The sequence below is a fragment of the Gigantopelta aegis genome, chromosome 1, assembly GCF_016097555.1.
Source record: "Gigantopelta aegis isolate Gae_Host chromosome 1, Gae_host_genome, whole genome shotgun sequence".
In the NCBI taxonomy this organism is placed as follows: domain Eukaryota; kingdom Metazoa; phylum Mollusca; class Gastropoda; order Neomphalida; family Peltospiridae; genus Gigantopelta; species Gigantopelta aegis.
The window spans coordinates 2,089,293-2,111,576 of NC_054699.1; the positions used below are offsets into that span (position 1 = coordinate 2,089,293).

Here is a 22,284-nt window from a genome sequence, read left to right on the forward strand (position 1 = left end):
ATGGATTTTCTGGATCCGCCACTGATCGTTCTGGATTTCAGACAGATGTTACCCTAGTTGTCACTGGATGGGACTTTGGCATCATGGCAGTTTACATACAGATATCTGGTTTACACAGATGCCAGTATGGACAGTGCCGACAACCTACTGTACACACAGACTGTTTTGATCTTACAGCATCAGAGCTGCATTTAACGTGGGACAGAGACTCCCAGAAAAGACAAAAAAAAGTGTACTGTTTAATTTTAAAATGCATTTTTTGTTTTTATATACTAGTGTGTATGTATGTATGTATGTATGTATGTATATTACCTTGTTTGACGTGTTCAGGGTTGAATCCATTTCTCCAGCACTTTGGCGCACCCCATTCTGAGCTCAGCATGACATTGTGCCCTGGCTGGTACCAGTAGTCATAACCAAACTCCACAGCGGATTTCTCCCAGTTCCCTATTACATCAAACGTCTCCCCGTCCAAAAGAAAGAATCCTCCTAAATTCAAAGTAAATCTTTTAAATTCTGAGGCATTTTTTGTCAAAATATATTTGTTTAAAATTAATTAAAATATGCATCAATGACATACTTTATGCATAAAATCCTATTCTGGAACACAAATCAGTATATATATATAGTTTTACATATGATACAGATGTGGCTGTTGTCTACTATTTGTTATCCTTATAGTTAAAGTTACATTCTCTGGTTACCATATTATAACATCATGTACAAATGTGAAATACAAGCTCAAATGCACTTTTAAAAAAGTTGTGTGTGTTCGCTATGAACGGATATCATCAAACGTATACGCTTGATTCGTCGCCTGTGACGTGCGTTTGCCGATTTCAAATTGTAGGGTTCGTCTCAAAAAATTAAGAGAGAAATCTTGCGCTGTATGAAGAACGTTCGGTTGAGGATACGGTACTAGAGTCTTTAGTTAATACCGGTTTGATCTTGACAACGTATTATCGACAGTCGTACCTTCCTATTTCAGAATTGATATTTTATAAAGTGTTAGTAGAACTTTCAAAGTTTAGTTTGTATACTAGTAACACATTAATCATGTACATATGTTTAAACTAAAATATACTAAAGTAGACAATGAACATTTTCACTTCTTAATTTTACGTGTTAAAATCGACAAATTCAAATAAATATTTCATTTGGTAAGGGTAAAGTTGGGGGGAGGGGGGGGTGTTTAACGACATCAAAGATAAAGCATATTGATTTAATAATCATCCGACGCCATACAACCGTAAATAAAATGTGTTGAGTGCGTCGTTAAATAAAACATATCCTATTCTTCCTTCCATCTGCTGTTGGATGTCTAATATTTGGTAATTTTGACATATAATCTTAGAGAGGAATCGGGTATATGTGCAGGGGGAGGGTATTGGAGGTCAAATTTAAACCCTTACTTGCCCAAGCTTAAAAAAAATTAAAATGTATTTTTGGGGGGAGCATGGCCCCATATAAACTTCGCTTAACACAGTCTATAACCCCAACCCCGCTGAAATCCCTGCACACGCGCCTTGGAAACCCGCTACATTTTTTTTAGCAAGGGATTGTTTAAATGTACCATCCCACAGACAGGATATCACATACCATGGTCTTTTTGTATACCCGCCGATGGGGATCGATCCTAGACTGACCGCGCATTTCCATAAAACACCTTTTTAGGTCTAAGTAATGAATAAAAATAACATAGTCTTGAAAAATGTTACGTAAATCGAACACAGTACCCTCTTCGTCTACCCCTAGTGCGTTACGTAATTAGTAACACCCCCTTACATGTAACGCGTATGCCAACAGCTGGCCACTGTCAAAATTTCATGGCAAATCCCCCACTCACCGACCCCTGGAAAGGCGTTGTACCATATGTACATCTATGGATATAAATATGTTTTGGAGATATGAGACGACCCTTCAATCAAGACAGTTAAATTTGTTCAAAAATTGCGAAATCTCACGTGATCTCTTGTTGGGGAATTCTATACTTGTGATAAGCCAATGAAAACCGAGATCGGTACGAGCCCGTCAAAAGTGTTTCATTTTCAAAATCATGGCTTTGTTTTTGACCTGGATAAGCCAGCGTAGTGAAACCAATGCGGAGTGCGGCGTCATATATGCACCAAACGTAATTGGATTTTCTGTTCTATATACTTAAATAATAAAAATATTCCAGGGAATGTAGTTTTAACTTATACGTCATAGGTAGAAATCTTATCACTATTACAATACTATCACAATAGTGTTTTAACTATCACAATACTATTGTAATAGTAAAACTGGCCGCAATAGTCACCTCTAGATATAGGCAGAAATCCATATCTGATCGGTAGTGTTATTTCAGTAAACGGTATAGCTTTGACATCTTGGTCATCACCATGGGACAACCAATCAGATTGTTTTGTAATGTGCTGACATTAAAGGGCCTGGATCACCTGGATTTCCTTAATTGTAAAACTGAGTTGAAAGGCAGTAAATGTTTTAACATGGGCATGGGTCATCTTAAACTCGTTCCAGCCAGTGCACCACGATTGGCATATCAAGGGTTGTGATATGTGCTATCATGTCTGTGGGATGGTGCATATAAACGATCCCTTGCTACTAATGGAAAAAAGTAGCGGATTTCCTCTCTGACTGTGTCAGAATGACCATATGTTTGACATCTAATAGCCGATGATTAATAAATCAATGTGCTCTAGTGGTGTTGTTAAACAAAACGAAACATAATATTGATTATCTTAATCATTCAATGTTTGTTTGTTATCACTTGTTACTAAGTTTGGTGTGCAAATTGGTGATACCAGATTGGGGGGGGGGGGGGGGGGGGGGGACACGACAACTTGTTATCAGTCATTATCTGTGTGGTTGTAAACCATATATCCAACGCCATGTAACCGTAGTAAAAACATGTCGAGTGTGTTGTAAAATGAAACATTTCTTTCTTTCTTTCTTATCGGTCACGTTTTATGGAGGCGACTTTTTTTTTTTTACATTGTGCATTTCACTAACTCTTTTGTTTATTTTGTGTAAATTGACCAAAATGCAACTATACTGATATTTAATAGAAACTATACCAAAAATCACCATTGAGAGACTATTGCAGAAAATCAAAATATGTTGCTTGTTTTAAAAAAAAAAAAAAAAAAAAAAAAAAAAATATATATATATATATATATATATATATATATATATTCATGAGTATGGTCTTTTTGACATGTTGTGAACAAAATTTCATTCCATAAAAGCATAACCATATTTAACCACCATTTTATTTCCTAAAAATTCCTTTATCCAAATTACTCGTACAAAGGAATTTAAATTTAAAAAATTGGTATAGTTTCTTTTTGACGTCAGTATATTACATTAGTGCTTATTTTAGGTTGTAGTTTAGTTGCAAATTGCTTTGGTGGATTGACACAAATTTTGTGAACAGTCGTAAAAGTGCAGAAATACGGTAATGTCTGTTATGGAGAGTTTGCTCTAGCAGCATTTGTAATAAATGTATAAGTGTGATGTTCACCGAATCTGTTGCCAGTGTTCCCATCTCTTTTATTCTTTGATATATTTTTTTCTATATGTTTATAATACATTTATGGGGTCTAAAATCAACATTTTAGGAGATATAGGGCCTCAAAGTTGGTTTTGGTGGCCATATTGGATTTATGCTAATTAGCACCTTTTCCGGTGTCAGATTTTGGCGGATTTTGGATATAGTGTTCAGTGGGGTCATTTAAACAACATAAAACCAAAAGAATCTTCTGTTGCAATTTGTTCTAGCCTCAATCATATTTTTACTGGACTACTAGTTGCACTCTCGAAAACAAATATTGTACTGGCCAAGTATGAATTGTAGTAAGATACGGAGAGTTCTAATGTAAGTCCACCTATTACGGCCTGTTCTGGGCCATTACTTTTTTCTTTTCTTTTTTTTTTTTTGGGGGGGGGGGGGGGGGGGGGGGGGGGGGGGGGGGGTTAATTTATTGTCCCCAGACACAAGTATGACAGTGTCAGGGTTGGGGGCCCTGATTTCACTACGTTACATCCATGTTATAAGTACATATGAACATTATTTATATATATAATATAGTGTAATTAGAATCACTATAATAATATTAATAAGCATGAATACATGAAAACATGGAGTTCACTAATATGTGGGGTTAACAGTGAAGATAGAGGTAGAGGAAAGATTTGAAGGAAATGGTAAAGGGAGAAAAGAGAAGGTAAGGAAGGAAGAAGGAAAGAAAGAGTGAATTAAATACTTTAATTTCGAAAGAGAAAACATATTTGTATTGAAATACCTCTAGAACATTGTATTGCCATGTCTTGTTTCTAGGTATCTGGACCAAGGTGCCCAATATTCCTCAAATTCTTAAAATTTACAATTTTTGAGAAGTATATATTTTTCAATTTCTATTTTATCTTTTAAAATATTTAAAAAAGCATATATGTTAGGTCCATGTTTCTGCATTTTAGATCTATATATATATAGTATTTAACATTGATAATGAGCCAATTAATAAATACCATCTTGCTTTTTTCCCTCTTTATGATTCCAAACAAGACTGTCTGTTTATCGAGTTGTGTATGTTCGCCTTTGTCCTGAATCCATTGTTCAATTTCCTTCCATAAAAGAAAGACTTTAGAGCAGTCATAGAACAAATGCTCCAATGTTTCTGCTTTTCTATGACAAAAATCGCAAACATTTGATTCTATGTATTTTATTTTATATAAGAACGTGTTTGTCGTGATTATTCGATGTAGAATTCTATATTGAAACCACTGTAAAGTTGTATCTTTTAAACATATAAATGGTAAATTATACACTTTTTCCCACTCCTGTAATGATAGTATGAAACCTAAATTGTAATATTTTCTTTGGGAAGTTGGCACTATTGTTGATTTGTTTAAAATATTATACATTTCTTTGCACCCTTTTGTAGTTTTAAAAAATATAGGATTTAAGGTGTTAACCTGTTGGTTGTTGATACTTGACAATGTGCAATGCATAAAGGTTTTAACTGCTTTGATTAAAGATGCATGTTCTAAGAAGTTTGAATGTATGTGAAATTTAAATCTAAATGTTTCATAGGTTAAAAATCTACCATGTTCATCCATTAAATCTTGAATAAATATAACTCCATTTTTAATATAGTTTTCATAATATATAGGTTTTTGGTCAATAGTTATTTTACTATTAAACCAAATATTAATTCTAATTATTTCATTTTTACATTCGGGAATTAGTTTTTGTTGAATTAGCCACCAACTATGTAAAACATTTTCCAAGAAAGAGTTACTTATTTATTTATTTTTTGTATTTTGATAAAATAATCCCCACACGTAATAAGTTTTTGCACAGATAATTTTGTAGTAACTTCAAAATATGTTTTCCATTTTGCGTTAGTTGAAAATAGTCTGCTAATCCAGGTGGATTTTAAAGCTATTATAAAATTCAAGATATTTAGCATTTTTAGGCCACCATTTGAGTAACTTTGAGTTAAAACTTCGCGTTTTATTCTGTCTGGTTTATTTTGCCAGATAAAGTTAAAAAACATTTTATCTATTTGTTTTATCATTTTGTCTGGTGGGTTAGGCAGTGAAATTAGTAAGTGTGTTAATTTGGGAATAATTAAGGATTTTAAAACAACTATTCTACCGAACACAGTCAGTTTTCTTGTTGTCCAAAGTTTTATTAAATTTTTTATTTCATTAATTTTTATTTCATAATTAATTGTAGTAATTTGTTTCAGGTCAACTGAAAATTTTATTCCTAACAATTCAAAATGTTCTCCACCCCATTCTAATTTCCATCTTACTTGATGATAAACCTCTTTTTAGAACTTTTTACTGCCTATCCAAATGACTTTCGATTTCGAATAGTTTATCTTCAAACCAGAAGCATTAGCATACACATCTCGGATTTTTAAGGTATTCTCAAGGGATTTGGGAGATCTATCTAGAATAAAGTTTGTGTCATCTGCATATTGAGATAAGAGGAATTCCTCTCCACTAATTTTTAAACCATTTATATTTTTAGAATTTCTGATTAATATTGCGAGGATTTCTGCACATATAATAAAAATATATGGTGAGAGAGGGTCATCTTGTCTACATCCACGTTCTAAGTTGAAGCTTTCTGATAAAAATCCATTTTGAAGTACTCTTGAAGTTGAATTGTTATAGAGGGTTTTTATCCAGTTTTTAATAGATATTTTAAATTTAAACAATTCCAACGCTTTTTCGATAAATTTCCAAGAAAGAGAGTCAAATGCCTTTTCAAAATCTATTAATAATAACATACCAGGTGTATTTTGTTCTTCTGTGTACTGCAATATATCGTATATTAATCTTATATTTTCCCCAATATATCTACCTTTTATGAAACCAGTTTGATCACTTGCAATAAGTTTGTCTAATACATTTTTTATTCGATTTGCTATGCATCCTGATACAATCTTATATGTACAATTCAACAGAGTAATTGGCCTCCAATTCTTGAGAAATTGTTTTGGTTTATTTGGCTTTGGGATACAAGTGATCACGCCTAGTTTTTGAGTATTTGACATTTCAGAGTTTGACTCTTCATTGTGCAAAACAGTGATTCCATGAATATCTGTCTAGTGTCTTGTCTAAAAGAGGACAGCCACTCCGAAGGAGATCCTCGACAGTTCATCCCTCTTACATCGTCACAAAGAGGACCGCCAGTCCCAGACTAGTTTACTAAATCAAATCTAGCACAGGACAGAGCTAATTAGATAAGTATAAGAATAATGATTATAAACATTTATAATCTAGACTCGGGTCTCCAATGCTGTCACAAGCGTGCAATATGTACATGGTGTCGCAATGACGTTCAAGTCTAAGACTCCAGTCTTGAGTCTAGAATGTAGACTCTTTAAGGACCGAATTTACGAAGCCTCTTTTTTTTTAAATACAGGTGTTTAAGCACTGTAAACGTATGTAGTTACATGCGTGTAAACAGACTTTGTAAACGTATGTAGTTACACGCGTGTAAACAGACTTTGTAAACGTATGTAGTTACACGCGTGTAAACAGAATTTGTAAATTCTGGCCAAAACGTTTAGCAAGTACTGGACCATGGACCCCGTTCGACGAAGCGATCTTAGCGCTTATATCTCCTTAAGTGCATAAGACACGGGACTTAGGACTATACTGGAGTCAGGTCAGGTCAGGTCAGGTCAGGTCATAGGGTTTAGGGTTTAACGTGCAGATCCAGAGCAAGCTGTTGTAGCGCACGCCTGTCATGGGCGCAAGTGTTGGCCTAAGCCGGCTCCTTCGTCCGGGACAGGAAAAGGTGGGAGGAGGGACTGCCTAAACTGGCAGGTGCAAAAGAGCACCAGCAGCCCGACCAAGCATTTGTGGTGTTATTGAATTTTGAATGTCCCGTAGGATTAAATCAAAAATGAAAGGAATGCATGAGGTAATTTGGAGCAGTTCACTGAAAGAGTAAAAGGTTTAAGGTTCTAATATGAGCTACTATTCGGCAAACAAAATCAAAATTACTCGATAGCTCCTTTTACTCACATTGGAACCGTATACTGGAGTGGACTGGACCTACCTTTGTTGTTTCCTTCTGGGTCTCCCATGCAGCTGATCATCACCTGTCCGGAACCGAGACAGTGGCTGGTGTGTGGCGCCCCCAGTCCTGTCTTTGAATGCACTTCAGACGATTCCACAACCTACGGCAGTATATACTCAATATTTTGGTTGGATGTAGCAGAAGATCCAGTGGGAGGTCAAGAGAGTCTATACCCCCCCCCCCCCCCCCCCCCCCCCCCCCCCCCCCCCCCCCCCCCCTCTGCTCACGATGAAGGAAGGAAATGTTTTACTTAACGACACACTTGAACACATTTTAATTATTGTTATATGGCGTCGGACCACACAGATATTGAGACACGAAACCCACTGCTGCCACTTCATGGACTACTCTTTTCGATTAGCAGCAAGGGATCTTTAATATGCACCATCCCACAGACAGGATAGCACATACCACGGCCTTTGATGGCCAGTCATGGTGAACGGGCTGGAGCATGAATTAGCCCAATGGGCTCACTAATGGAGATTGATCCCAGACCGACCGTGCACCTGGCGAGCGCTTTACCACTGGGCTACGTCCCACCCCTTGCTAACGATGAATTTTGATTCCACTTATTTTAGTGTATTCTCCGCTAATTATTATTAAAGGGACATTCCCGAGTTTGCGGCATTGTAAGATGTTTCCGACTAATAAAATATTTCTATGATTAAACTTACATATCAAATATATTTTCTTGTTTAGAATATCAGTGTCTGTATATCCAATGTGTTTCTGGTCGTCTTAATATTTGTAAAAAGCCCAAACTGGATTCTGTCTTCAAATAATTTAGGAAATAAAATTGAATTTAACCTAGTACAAATATTAGAACAATCAGAAACACGTTTAATATACAGCCAGTAATATTTTATGCAGAAAAATATATTTGATCAGTAATTACAATCGTTAAAGTGTCTCTGATAGTCGATAACATGTTAAAAATTGCAGCAAACTCAGGAATATCCCTTTAAAGGTTAAATGAGAATACTGTTTAAACTGATGTTTTTTTGTCTAAAATATTTTTTAGGAAATAAAATGAAATTTAACCTAGTACAAATATTAGAACGATCAGAAACACGTTTAATATACAGCCACTAATATTTTATGCAGAAAAATATATTTGATATGTAATTACAGTCGTCAAAAAGTCTTTGTTAGTCGATAACATCTTAAAAATTGCAGAAAACTCAGGAATGTCCCTTTAATACTAGTATATAACTTGTGCGAAATGGCTGCATATAGACCAACCCCGCCTCCTCCCCCACCCCCAATTACAAATTCTGGATCCGCGCCCAGAAAGGGAAAATATATGCGTCTTGTTTTGTTTATAAGCGCGGTATCTAGCTCAGTCGGTAGAACGCTCGCCTGAGGTACGATGGGTAGCAGGATCGATTTCCCTCTCTCTCCAGTCCTAACCAGTACTTCACTGATAAAAAGCCGAGATGATTCGATGTGTGTGAGAGTCCAACTGAACTAATAGGGAATTTAGGTACATGAAAGGAAAGGAAAGAAACACTTATTGTCAAGCAGTGTTTGTGAGTGCCCCCCCCCCCCAAAAAAAAAATGTAAACAACCGAAAAATTTATTTTTAAAAAAAAGAGGAAAACCGTTTGACCCCCCCATAAAATAATATCCACTCCTCTCCCCAACTCCACCCCCCCCCCCCCCCCCCCCCCCCAAAAAATTAAAATAATAATAATACAACTACATTGTGTACGGTACTTGGTCACATGGAATTTCTCAAAACGGAGAGTGAAATGAAAATATAATGTCACTAAAGTCAAATCTAACTGACTTCTCTGATTTCACGTTTTCATCGATAGATCTAACAAGAGTCAACGTTATCTGGAGTCTTGACTAATCAAAACACCACTGATATAAACCTGACTGTAGTCATAACACAAAATGACAGAGACAAAATATATAGCGTTGGCTAATGTCAGATTATTGGAGATAAAGGCCGGGGTGTACTCTCGGTAGACTTAATAAAATATTATTTTGAGAGAGTGAGAGAGTGAGAGAGAGAGAGAGAGAGAGGGAGCAAATAAGAGGCGGTACGTAGATTGAATGACTGACTGGCAGATTGACAAGCGCACGGACGAATGAGCAGATGGATGGAAGATATTATAAATTGACAGATTGACAAACTGATTGACAGACAGATAGATAGAATTAGAACAAAACAAAAAGAAAGACCCAGACAAATACCTTATGTATAGTTGGCGCCCGTGGGTTTGTTCCAGTGTCTATGATGTACACTCGGTCACTGTTTAGACACGGCAGAACCATCCTGTTGCGACATTTCGATGGGTCGTCATAGCAACTGGAGCAGGCGTTCCATCCTGTGTGGTGAAGTTCGTCTGCTACATATGGCATGAACAGACGACTGACAACCTGTTGGCCAATCAGACGACGAGTAAAAGGCGGGAATGTTTTAAAACTTGGTTTGTGAATGTGGTGTTTAATCACAACAGAGGTCAGACGATCAGTGAAAACGCGGGACTGTTTTAAAATTAGTTTTGTCAGTGTTATGTTTAACCCAAAGAGAAACGAAACCGTTTTATCACATAACGTTTTGAAAACGATGACTCGGTTTTATTCATAAAGTAAAATTCAACTAGTCATGACCATTTTGTTAGTTAACATTTCTTTCTAAAATTTAGTAGGCCTATTTATTATATTTAAAAAATCAACAAAAAATTGTATTTATACCGAGGGACAAATGAAATGTTACACCAGTAAATTAGTGAACTATTTTTATCATTTTAAATAAAAAAAAGAGAGAGATTTATTACTTTTTCCAATGTGTATGTCTTATCTGCATGAAATAGTCATGACAACCTCGATTCGCAATCAATTGAGGTAGCGCTATCTTATCTAGGAAAGATGCGCACGTGAGTTTCGTGACATTCATTGTGTACACGTGCATCCGATTTTGATCGCCATTTTGGTAGAAATGCTTGTTAAGATACCTTCAAACAAAAATCCCATCAAATTCCTTTTCGAAGAAACCGTACAACAATGCCTCGTCTTGACAACAGTACCAGGGAACGAACAATTGATATGTTGCAGGCTGGTACAACGCAGGTAGACGTTGCCCGGCGACATCACGTGGCGAGGATCACCATTTTCCTGGCTATGACAGCAATATTTGATTACCAACACTACTGCTGACCGACCAAGATCAGGTAGACCTAGGATAACCACGCCGAGACATCACAGATTCACCCAGTCATGTCATCTGCGTAATCGTTTGGAAACGACTTCACATACTACATCTGTGATCACTGGTCTTCGCAGGATTTCTCCTAGAACTGTACGTCGTCGTTTGGCTGAAGCAGGCCTACGCGCAAGAAGACCCTACTGAGAACCTATGCCGACTTAACGTCACCGCCAACAACGTCTGGAGTGGTGGTGACGTCACTTGCGATGGAGGATTCGTGACTGGCAGTATGTCTTGTTTACAGACGAGTCTCAGTTTACTCTACGTCATGCTAAGGCCACGTCCGAGTGTATCGCAGAAGTGGTGAGAGGTATTCGGAACCTTGTGTCACGATCGTTTTGGGGATGGAAGAGTTATGGTGTGGGGCGGGATTACAAGAAACGGCCACACAGAACTCGTTTCATCAATGGAACACTAAACGCTCAGCGCTATCGAGAACAAATCCTTATTCCACACGTGTTACCGTTTATGGCCGCCAACGGAGGCACATTTCAGCAGAACAACGTTCGCGCCTACGTCGTAAACATCATCATCGACTTCGTCCGTCAACAGAAAGTGGATGTGTTACCGTAGCCGGCTCTCTCATCCGATCTCTCCCCGATTGAGTTCTGTGGGACCAGTTAGGCAGACATGTGAGAAGACTACGTCAGCAACCAGAAACATTGGCAGAACTTACTAACGTTTTGCGGCAGGTGTGGTAGCGTATCCCCATTGAACAGATCAACCGCCTGATAGCGTCTATGCGTCGCCGATGCCAGGCTGTAATCAACAAAAGGGGATCATTCGCCCGTTATTGACTTTGTGAGGGGGTAGTTTTGACAAAAGAACTGTGGTAACGCCGCTTCGAGCTCACGTGACAGCGACTAACTTGTCTTGTCTTTCCAGATTGACTCAACAATATTTCTTGCCGCATCAATTTATTTTATAATACAATTTTTTATTAATGAATTGAAATATATCGATTCTATATTATAATATACACATGTAACGTTTCTTCTGTCCCTCACTGTATATATTGATAAATCTACGGCAATGAAAAGTGAGAAAAGGGGAAAGCATTACGTAATGTTTAAGGGGAATGGACTTAACGGGAATGACGTTACACGGGGAACGGGAATGACGTTACACGGGGGACGGAAATGACGTTACACGGGGAACGGGATGTGAAAATGCTAGGTTTCATGTTGATGATGATGATAACTAGTTTAACGTGCCCATATACCACTAGGGTTTCGAACACGCCCATCCCGAGTCCGACCTCCGATAAGAGCGGTGGCCTGACTCGGGATGGAGGGGGGGGGGGGGGGGGGGGTGAAATTGGGCAGAATTTTGAAAATAGCAATTAGTAAAAAAGTTAATAGAATAAATAAAAAAAATAAAAAGGTTACAAGCCAAAAAAAAAAAGAATTGACTGCTCGGCCGAATATTTACATAATTTGGAGCATTTTAGAAGGACAGTCCAAAACTAAATAAGAGAAAGAAGAGAGGATCGGACTATTTAATAATATTTTTTAAAAAAAGAAGTAATTTCGACATAAAATTTTGAACGCAGATCTAAAAGTTTAAAGTCCGATCGATATGTCCACGCGAGTGGCCTCGTTAAGGCCGTTTGGGTGCACAGCTTAAAGGGACGAGATGGGTTGCATCCCGTCAAGAAAACCCCTAGATTGACAGTCGATAGACGTTGAAGGTTTAGTGCTGTGCTGAAATACAGATCTTGAGAAGCCGGATCCGTCTGAACGAGAGAGAGTATCAGACTAGGGTATAGTCCAGTCGTCATGGGTTGGTATAGTGGTGCGGACGGGACTGACTCCGAATGATACGAGATGGTATCACTATAAAGCAAGGTAAAGTCTAGAAGAAGAGTAGTAGGGGCCGACCCCGCTTCCTATTTCTTCTTAGAGTGGGGCGGTCAATCTTCCAGTGCTGCTAGGACAGGCTCGGACATGTAGAGACTAAACGCGAACAACCGTGGCGTTCTGCAGAATGGCCGTCATACAAGTCACGAAAAAAACCAAGTCGACAGTCAGACGGAGAAATGACGTGGAGGCAAGGAATCTCGCTAAAAAAGAATCCATCCAGGTGGTGCAGACTGTCGAAACGAGAAACGTTCCAGCGTTCAATCAGTTCCAATGGCCGCATACATCCCAGTAGTAAACTTCATTTCGCTGACAAAAACAACGAAATGAATGACCCCCAAGTCGAGCACACGAAAGCACGTGCAGTGTGCACAAGCGAAACAAACACGTCTTACCTCATGTAATAGAGTTCTTTCACATTCCAAGCCCGTAGCCAGGATTTTTGAAGGGGGCTTCTTTTTGGTATTAAAAGTGCACTTGCGAGCGTAGCGAGCAACACTTGGCTGGGGGCTGGCTGGGGGCTGCCTGGGGGGGGGGGGGGGGGGGCTCTAGCCTAGTTTGAAAGGGCACTTCAGAAAAAGGGGGGTTCGTTCGAACCCTACGAACCCCCCTGGCTACGGGCTTGCATTCCCATTGCGCATGTGCACGAATACTACCGTCCCTTGCCGAAATGGACGGTATCGAGGCTATATACAAATTGGGGGGGGGGGGGGGGGGGGGCATGATCGACAGTTGTCATGAGCGTCGTGAGTAGCTTCGTAGGAGCTGTGAATCTCTAGCGACTAACGTACATATTTCGTATAAGATGTTAAAATGGCTGCGAAAAACGGTCTACTAAAGTTTACATCGGAATGGTTTAAGAACAAAAGCAGTGAAACATTCAGTGAAACATTAACTTAGACGAAGTCTCTGGAGCCGCCTGTCAAGGGTATTTTAATAGCGCAAAATTAAAATATTCATACAATAAAATTAACTTTAGTGGAATGTGTTTGCTACTTTTAACAATTAGAATTATAGTTAAATATTCACGCGATTTACCAGTGATGTTTAATTCTCCACATGTATCAGTATTTAAAATTTAATAAAATATGCCTCCCCTTCCCCCTAAAAAACTAAACAAACCTAACTCACATAGACCCTTATCACAGCTTCATTTTCCCTTTATCGTTTCATTTAAAAAAAGACAGTCGTACAACTACTAATCAATGTTGCATGTCCATCCACAAATTATTTATTTATTTATGTATTTATTCACTTATTTATTTATCTTATTTTATTTATTATTTTATTTTATTTTATTTTTACTATCATTTATATCAGATGCATACAACTTCACACGCGAAAACCTACAACTTAGCATGACTCAGAAACCCGAGTAAACGCGGAAGTTTGCGTTGTTTGTTTTGAAGAATTTAGAAGATGACATCTTCTTCTTTACATGAAGATCAGTTTGCAGTAAACATATATATATCTGTATGTACAATAGTATTTGGTTACTAATTTGTATTTTGTACCTGTCAACATTGGTCGAGATCGTTAGCTATACCATCAGTACTTTGATACACATTTACAAGCATAGGGAGAAGGTCCTATATATCGATATGGTATGCAAGTATCACACGTTTTAATAACGTACATGATTATACATAACATAAAGTTCAGCAACTTTTCCAAAGTGGTAGACCCATGCAACCCGATACGATCCTAATTTGATGTTTTGTCTAACTTATGAATATTGTATATAACTTCAGGCCCGTAGCCAGCATGATTAGCGGGGTGGGGGGGATCGAAATTGTATGTAAACGGAACTCATCAAACGCGAGCGCCAAAGGCGCGGAGCCGTAGACGGGGGAAAGGGGGTTTCCCCAGATTTATATATATATATATATATATATATATATATATATATATATATATATATATATATATATATATATATATGTATAATCCCTTGCCAAACAATGAGATGACGCCGGTTACATTCGAGAATAATACACGAAATTTTGTTGCGAAATATACGTTAACAAGTTACATTAAGTTGTGGTATGCATGTAAAATGGCCTGGTCACAGAGCCACGACAAGAAACCGTTTGTTTTCAGTCGCACCAATGTATTTATAATAAATGATACTTCTTACATTCCACAAACAGGATAGCATACACGACGTCTTTTGGTGGATCATTGGTTGGGACGGGAAATAATCAAACCGACCCACTGAGGAGGATTGAACCTTCAGCAAATGGAACTTCAGACAGACGTTCTTGCTACGTTATCCCGGTTATTTGGGGACAAGGACTTTTATATGTAAAATCCGATTTTTTTTTCATTTGAGCGGAACTCTCAATCCTGTATGGGGAGATTGTCCGATATCCCGACCCCCCTCCGGCTACGGGCATGACATGGTACTTAATATGTTTACTTCAAACGAAGTATCTTATGACTGGTACCTTATGACTGCGCATAATAAACCCCCATGAGTTTATAATAAAGAGACATTACTGAGTTATATTATACCTATATTATCAAACTGTCGGCTAGTCTTATATGAGGCTAAATAAAACTTACATCTTTCTTAGGTTAAATAATCTCGCTTCGAATTTAAATAGCTGTATATGCAATACAGTTACATTTCTGACCATTCTTAGGTCGGTAGCAACCGAGACGTCGGAGGGGGGACTATAGCCCCACTTTTATAAACCCGGTTTAAAATATGGCTTTTGCCCCCCCCACCCCCACCAACTAGACATGTGTTCCCCCACTACAAATTGTGCCTCCTCCCCTCCCCCAACTCCAGATATCGTTCCTACGGGCCTGATTCTAATGTTTTATATACCATAGCTCAAATTTCATATGTATCATTTAATTTTATTCCAAATACCGAACAAAATTTTAAATAACTTGGTGAAAAGAAATCCCGACAAGAATCCTGAATGTATTTATCTGTATAATGCTTTATAAATATTTAAATAATGTTAAATACAATAAATATCTGCATACATACACGCGCGAACACATTAATATTATTTCAGCCTATATCCGATATTTATTGCGTACGAATCCGAACCGATGGTTTGTCGAGCGTTAACAACCAAATCTTTTTTTATTTTGTGATAAGCAATAATTCACAAATGTCTCCAATAAGTCTTGTTAATTGTCGGCAGAATTTTCGGGTTCCCTACCGATAGAATAATTAATCATGGAGATATTCACATTCCTTTTGCGTGGCTTCCTATTGTCTATGCCCCCCAACTTGTCCACAGGTCTATTTTTGTGAGATCTCGCGTGAGTTCGCGGTTTGCGTCCTCAAATTACCCCGCAAATTGAAAATAGCTGACGGAGTGATCTCGTTTTTATTTTTATCTTTTAAATATTTCTCTACAAAATTAGACTTCTTTATATTGATGTTGGCAAATATACACGTGCTACTTTATTTTTTTATTTCACCTAACAACAACAACAAAGAATGGAACAAAGAAAGAAGCGTAAAAAAGCTTAACATAATATTTACATCCTCATTAAGCGTACGAGCCGGGGAGGGGGCCAGGGGATTCTACCCTCAATATCAGGGACGTAGCTAGCAGGGGGGCGGCAATTGCCTGAATATTAGTTATAATCCATGTAAAAATGCGTAGTGATTCGTTTGCAACCCTATATAGCTGTTTGGTAGTAATGCTAATATGAATAAATGTTGTTATCCAGATTCGGGCAGTTTCGTTTAATTTTGCCAAAAGCCAGCCTGCTCCCCTACAAAGATGGGAGCCCGTACGCCTATGATTGCGACATTTTCCTGACAATAAAAGTGTCAGTTTATGGTTTGAAAGTGGCCCTTTTGTCTGTCCGGAGAAAACCCTAAACTATTTGTGCTCTGGTTCTTTTCCTCTTTTTCTTTCTTTTTTTAATAGTCTAAATACGGACCTGTTATTGTTGGCTATGAAATCGTCCGGGCATAAAATTTTCCACTGACGTATAGCCTAATTTCATTGCAGCATAAACACTGGGTCACGGTGATTTCTTCAACTGGAACATTAGGGCCAGCGTTAGGTTGGAGTTTGTGTTAGTTTTACACTTAGTATAAACATTCCGGAGTAACATGAAGCGCAGTTGCAATATAGCCTACATATATTATGACCAGGCTGACTCAAAATACTTTGACATTTTTTTTCCATATGGGATGTAGGGTCTCCACGAGGACTCGAGTACTCGGGTACGGGCCAAGACTAGCAATACTCGCGTAGCCGTGCAAGGAAGAGCACTATCATTTAATAATTATATATATATATATATATATATATACATATACACACGTCAGTTTTCCACATTCGTGCCGCCGGTTACATTATAGGGCTATAAGACATGTAGTGGAAACAAAAGTCGAATGTGTGGATGCAATACAATGGCATGATTTGGCATCCATGTTCAGCACTGGAATTAAGATGCATAGTGCTATTTTACTTTATTCCTTTATTCATTTTTATTTTGTGTAAGTGTCGGGTACTCGGGTCCAGGGCCAATATTTTGGACTCGGTGGAGGCCCTGATGGGATGCCGTGTACTACATACTTGGCAGAACGTGGGCGACTGCGGGTCCACGTCGATGGTGGCCAGGTAGTCGGGGCGGTCTTTCTCGGGTACAATACAGGGGATGTACAGCAGTTTTTCTCGCGGTCCTTTCATCGCTTCCAGAGGGGTGGCGTAGCCGGGTCCAGCGCAACATTCTGTGGGAAAACAAGTTTAGCAGTTTATTTCTATTCATTCTATTAACACCCTAGGTTGCTTGTTTGCTTACACTTATTTTTTAGTTCGAGTTACCTCCAGCCCTCCCCTTATTGATATCGATATGTCACCTCCAGCCCTCACCTTGTTGATATCGATATGTCACCTCCAGCCCTCACCTTGTTGATATCGATATGTCACCTCCAGCCCTCCCCTTGTTGATATCGATATGTCACCTCCAGCCCTCACCTTGTTGATATCGATATGTCACCTCCAGCCCTCACCTTGTTGATATCGATATGTCACCTCCAGCCCTCACCTTGTTGATATCGATATGTCACCTCCAGCCCTCACCTTGTTGATATCGATATGTCACCTCCAGCCCTCACCTTATTGATATCGATATGTCACCTCCAGCCCTCACCTTGTTGATATCGATATGTCACCTCCAGCCCTCACCCTCACCTGTTGATATCGATATGTCACCTCCAGCCCTCACCTTGTTGATATCGATATGTCACCTCCAGCCCTCACCTTGTTGATATCGATATGTCACCTCCAGCCCTCACCTATCGAGTCCCTCCAGCCCTCCCCTGTTGATATCGATATGTCACCTCCAGCCCTCCCCTTGTTGATATCGATATGTCACCTCCAGCCCTCACCTTGTTGATATCGATATGTCACCTCCAGCCCTCCCCTTGTTGATATCGATATGTCACCTCCAGCCCTCCCCTTGTTGATATCGATATGTCACCTCCAGCCCTCACCTTATTGATATCGATATGTCACCTCCAGCCCTCACCTTATTGATATCGATATGTAGGTTATACATATCAATATCAATAAGGGGAGGGCTCGAGGTGACATATCAATATCAATTAATTCTGAATAAAAAATATTGGTAGTAAATCTTAAGGCAGAGACGAATTTTACTTGTAGAATGCAGGAAATTGTATTTCAGGACATCTAGTTTTCAACATTTTATGGGGGAGCATACCCCGAAACCCCTATAAACTTTGCTTTGCGCCCTCGATCTCAGTCAGTCCACCCACCTCACCCCCATGTCTACTTTCTTCCGCCAATGCCTGTGTTAAGTGACAAAGTTGGCGGCCTCCATTTTGCTTGTATTTATGGAATTCATCTTTGTAAGCACTATTTAGAACTATGTGTTTACCGTTGTCGACGGGACCTGAATGCAAAAAGGTCCTTGCAAAATGCGACATTGAAGGCTGTCGGCGGTGCAGATGAAAAGTGGAGAAACGATCAGGAACGATCGAAAACCGTTAAAAAGGCCTTCCTTATTATATTATAGAATTGATAGAAACGATTAATAAACATCAACTTTACCCAGTACCAATGATGGTTGCAGTGGCGTAGGCAGGATTTTGTATTGGGGGGGGGGGGGGGGGGGGGCATCTGGCAGCCAAGTAAACATGATATCGAGTACGCCACTGATCACACCTAAATTTCCCGGGATTGGGGGTGGGCATGGCCATGGCCTCCTGCCCCCCCCCCCCCCCCCCCCCCCCCGGCTACGCCACTTGGTGGTGATGATGATGGTGGTGGTGGTGGTGTGTGTGTGCGTGTGTGCGCGTGCGTCCGTGCGTGCGTGCGTGCGTGTAATTGTGTGTGGTAATAATAATTTCTGATTCACAGGACGTAAAAAGAAAAGCAAACCGTTAAACTTTTGGATATAAAAACAAATTTATGAGCAATTTGTAAAATTATTGATCAAGATATAAATCAGACAGCAATACTCACCATCCATTGTGAAGAATGAAATTTGAAATAAGATTTTCCTGTTTTAGTTTATTCCACTGATTAGAGAGCCCTTGTGTACATATAGATATGTTAAATAACAATTTTGAACAGAATGTCGTCTGTTCATGGAAGAAGTTTAAAATTATATTTTCTCTTTTTTATCCTACAAAACGAGTCTCCATCTAATAGAGACAGATTAAGAAAATACACAGTTTAAAATGGAGGCTAGTACGGGTTATAACAGGATATTATAATATAGTGAAAAAAACAGGTTTAAAACTGGGTCCATTAACCCGCACACGGGCGTTCAGTGAGGTGTGACCGGTGACCGTCATATAGAATCCTATTTATTATTACTTATTGGTGGAAATGTTCAAAAGCTGCATATAGGTGTAGCTGGTGGTGCGTTTCTAATTAATTCCACTCCACCACTGTCCAGTAAACCGGACATTACCCTCAGGATAGCATATTGAGAAAAGAAAAACAACTCCATGTTGGCCATCTCATTGAAATCTGGACTGAGTTCAATAGCTAATGTCGAACATAAAAGCGCTACTTTTAAACTTTTTTATTGTTGTTTTTGTATTATTTGTGTTTGTTGTTGTTGTTGTTGTTGTTTTTTGCACTTCACGTCAAACCAAATAACCACATCGGGAACCAATCGAATCGTTGCAAAGAGCGTTAACTGCCCGCTGTTGATGAACGTATACCTACGCTGCGTTCAATACACATAACGCGTTTGGTCGCGACCTCCCGGCCTTTCTTTTATAACCAAACGGGGAAGGATGGCTGCCCCTCTTCCTAAAAAATCAAGTTCCTTTTTAAACACAATTCTAAAAATGAAAACAATTTATTTAATCATATATATATGCCTAATATTATGAACAATGTTAATTAATAGTGTAGTCTTCAGTATCAATAAATAAGAGTTATGAAGTGCCTATTTTAGGAGTTTGTTTATACATGCGCCCCTTTTCTTTTTCTTTTTTTTTTCCCTTTGGTGTCCCATCTCAGCTCCTCGCAGACGACTGACCGGGACGAACCCGGCCGACCCGTGGGGATGTGCCCGTCTGTAGCGGACAAATCTCCTGGTCAAAGGCAAAGTCTCAATAGATCGCAGTGAGGTGGCTGCTCTACTAAGTACGACACCCCGACCGAGAACTAAGTCGTCTGCGAATGATTTCTCCCCCCCCCCCCCCCCCCCCCACCTTATAAGCAATATCCAGTTATAACGGTTTAGATCTACACTTTAATCTTTAAATGTTTGCATGCTTAGACATGTAAGCAATGACCTGTTATTGTCCAGTTATAACGGTTTAGTAATCGTAACAAGTGGGTTAATACGAGATATTAAAGAAGTACACGCTTACAGAATGTGTAAGTTGAATGTCCCTTTAAAGTCTGTTAAATGAGAATACTGTTTAAACTGATGTTTTTTGTTTATTGATTTCCGTGTACACGCTTACAGAATGTGTAAGTTGAATGTCCCTTTAAAGTCTGTTAAATGAGAATACTGTTTAAACTGATGTTTTTTTGTTTATTGATTTCCGTGTACACGCTTACAGAATGTGTAAGTTGAATGTCCCTTTAAAGTCTGTTAAATGAGAATACTGTTTAAATGAGTTTATTGATTTCCGTGTACACGCTTACAGAATGTTAAAATGAATACTGTTTAAACTGATGTTTTTTTTGTTTATTGATTTCCGTGTACACGCTTACAGAATGTGTAAGTTGAATGTCCCTTTAAAGTCTGTTAAATGAGAATACTGTTTAAACTGATGTTTTTTTGTTTATTGATTTCCGTGTACACGCTTACAGAATGTGTAAGTTGAATGTCCCTTTAAAGTCTGTTAAATGAGAATACTGTTTAAACTGATGTTTTTTTGTTTATTGATTTCCGTGTACACGCTTACAGAATGTGTAAGTTGAATGTCAGTCTGTTAAATGAGAATACTGTTTAAACTGATGTTTTTTTGTTTATTGATTTCCGTGTACACGCTTACAGAATGTGTAAGTTGAATGTCCCTTTAAAGTCTGTTAAATGAGAATACTGTTTAAACTGAAACGGATGTTTTTTTGTTTATTGATTTCCGTGTACACGCTTACAGAATGTGTAAGTTGAATGTCCCTTTAAAGTCTGTTAAATGAGAATACTGTTTAAACTGATGTTTTTTTGTTTATTGATTTCCGTGTACACGCTTACAGAATGTGTAAGTTGAATGTCCCTTTAAAGTCTGTTAAATGAGAATACTGTTTAAACTGATGTTTTTTTGTTTATTGATTTCCGTGTACACGCTTACAGAATGTGTAAGTTGAATGTCCCTTTAAAGTCTGTTAAATGAGAATACTGTTTAAACTGATGTTTTTTTGTTTATTGATTTCCGTGTACACGCTTACAGAATGTGTAAGTTGAATGTCCCTTTAAAGTCTGTTAAATGAGAATACTGTTTAAACTGATGTTTTTTTGTTTATTGATTTCCGTGTACACGCTTACAGAATGTGTAAGTTGAATGTCCCTTTAAAGTCTGTTAAATGAGAATACTGTTTAAACTGGTGTTTTTTTGTTTATTGATTTCCGTGTACACGCTTACAGAATGTGTAAGTTGAATGTCCCTTTAAAGTCTGTTAAATGAGAATACTGTTTAAACTGATGTTTTTTTGTTTATTGATTTCCGTGTACACGCTTACAGAATGTGTAAGTTGAATGTCCCTTTAAAGTCTGTTAAATGAGAATACTGTTTAAACTGATGTTTTTTTGTTTATTGATTTCCGTGTACACGCTTACAGAATGTGTAAGTTGAATGTCCCTTTAAAGTCTGTTAAATGAGAATACTGTTTAAACTGATGTTTTTTTGTTTATTGATTTCCGTGTACACGCTTACAGAATGTGTAAGTTGAATGTCCCTTTAAAGTCTGTTAAATGAGAATACTGTTTAAACTGATGTTTTTTTGTTTATTGATTTCCGTGTACACGCTTACAGAATGTGTAAGTTGAATGTCCCTTTAAAGTCTGTTAAATGAGAATACTGTTTAAACTGATGTTTTTTTGTTTATTGATTTCCGTGTACACGCTTACAGAATGTGTAAGTTGAATGTCCCTTTAAAGTCTGTTAAATGAGAATACTGTTT

At 38.3% G+C, this 22,284-nt stretch overlaps 1 protein-coding gene across 1 annotated transcript in view; it reads right to left on the minus strand.

Annotated features, from left to right (window-relative positions):
* LOC121369085 (methanethiol oxidase-like) overlaps positions 1-22,284 on the minus strand; it is a 40,503-nt gene that overhangs the window by 10,051 nt on the left and 8,168 nt on the right. The window contains exons 2-5 of the mRNA XM_041493934.1: positions 17,242-17,396; positions 9,809-9,994; positions 7,586-7,706; positions 313-489 (exon numbers count right to left, since the gene is read on the minus strand). Coding sequence (XP_041349868.1) covers positions 313-489; positions 7,586-7,706; positions 9,809-9,994; positions 17,242-17,396 — 639 coding nt within the window. The remainder of the gene's footprint in view (positions 1-312; positions 490-7,585; positions 7,707-9,808; positions 9,995-17,241; positions 17,397-22,284) is intronic.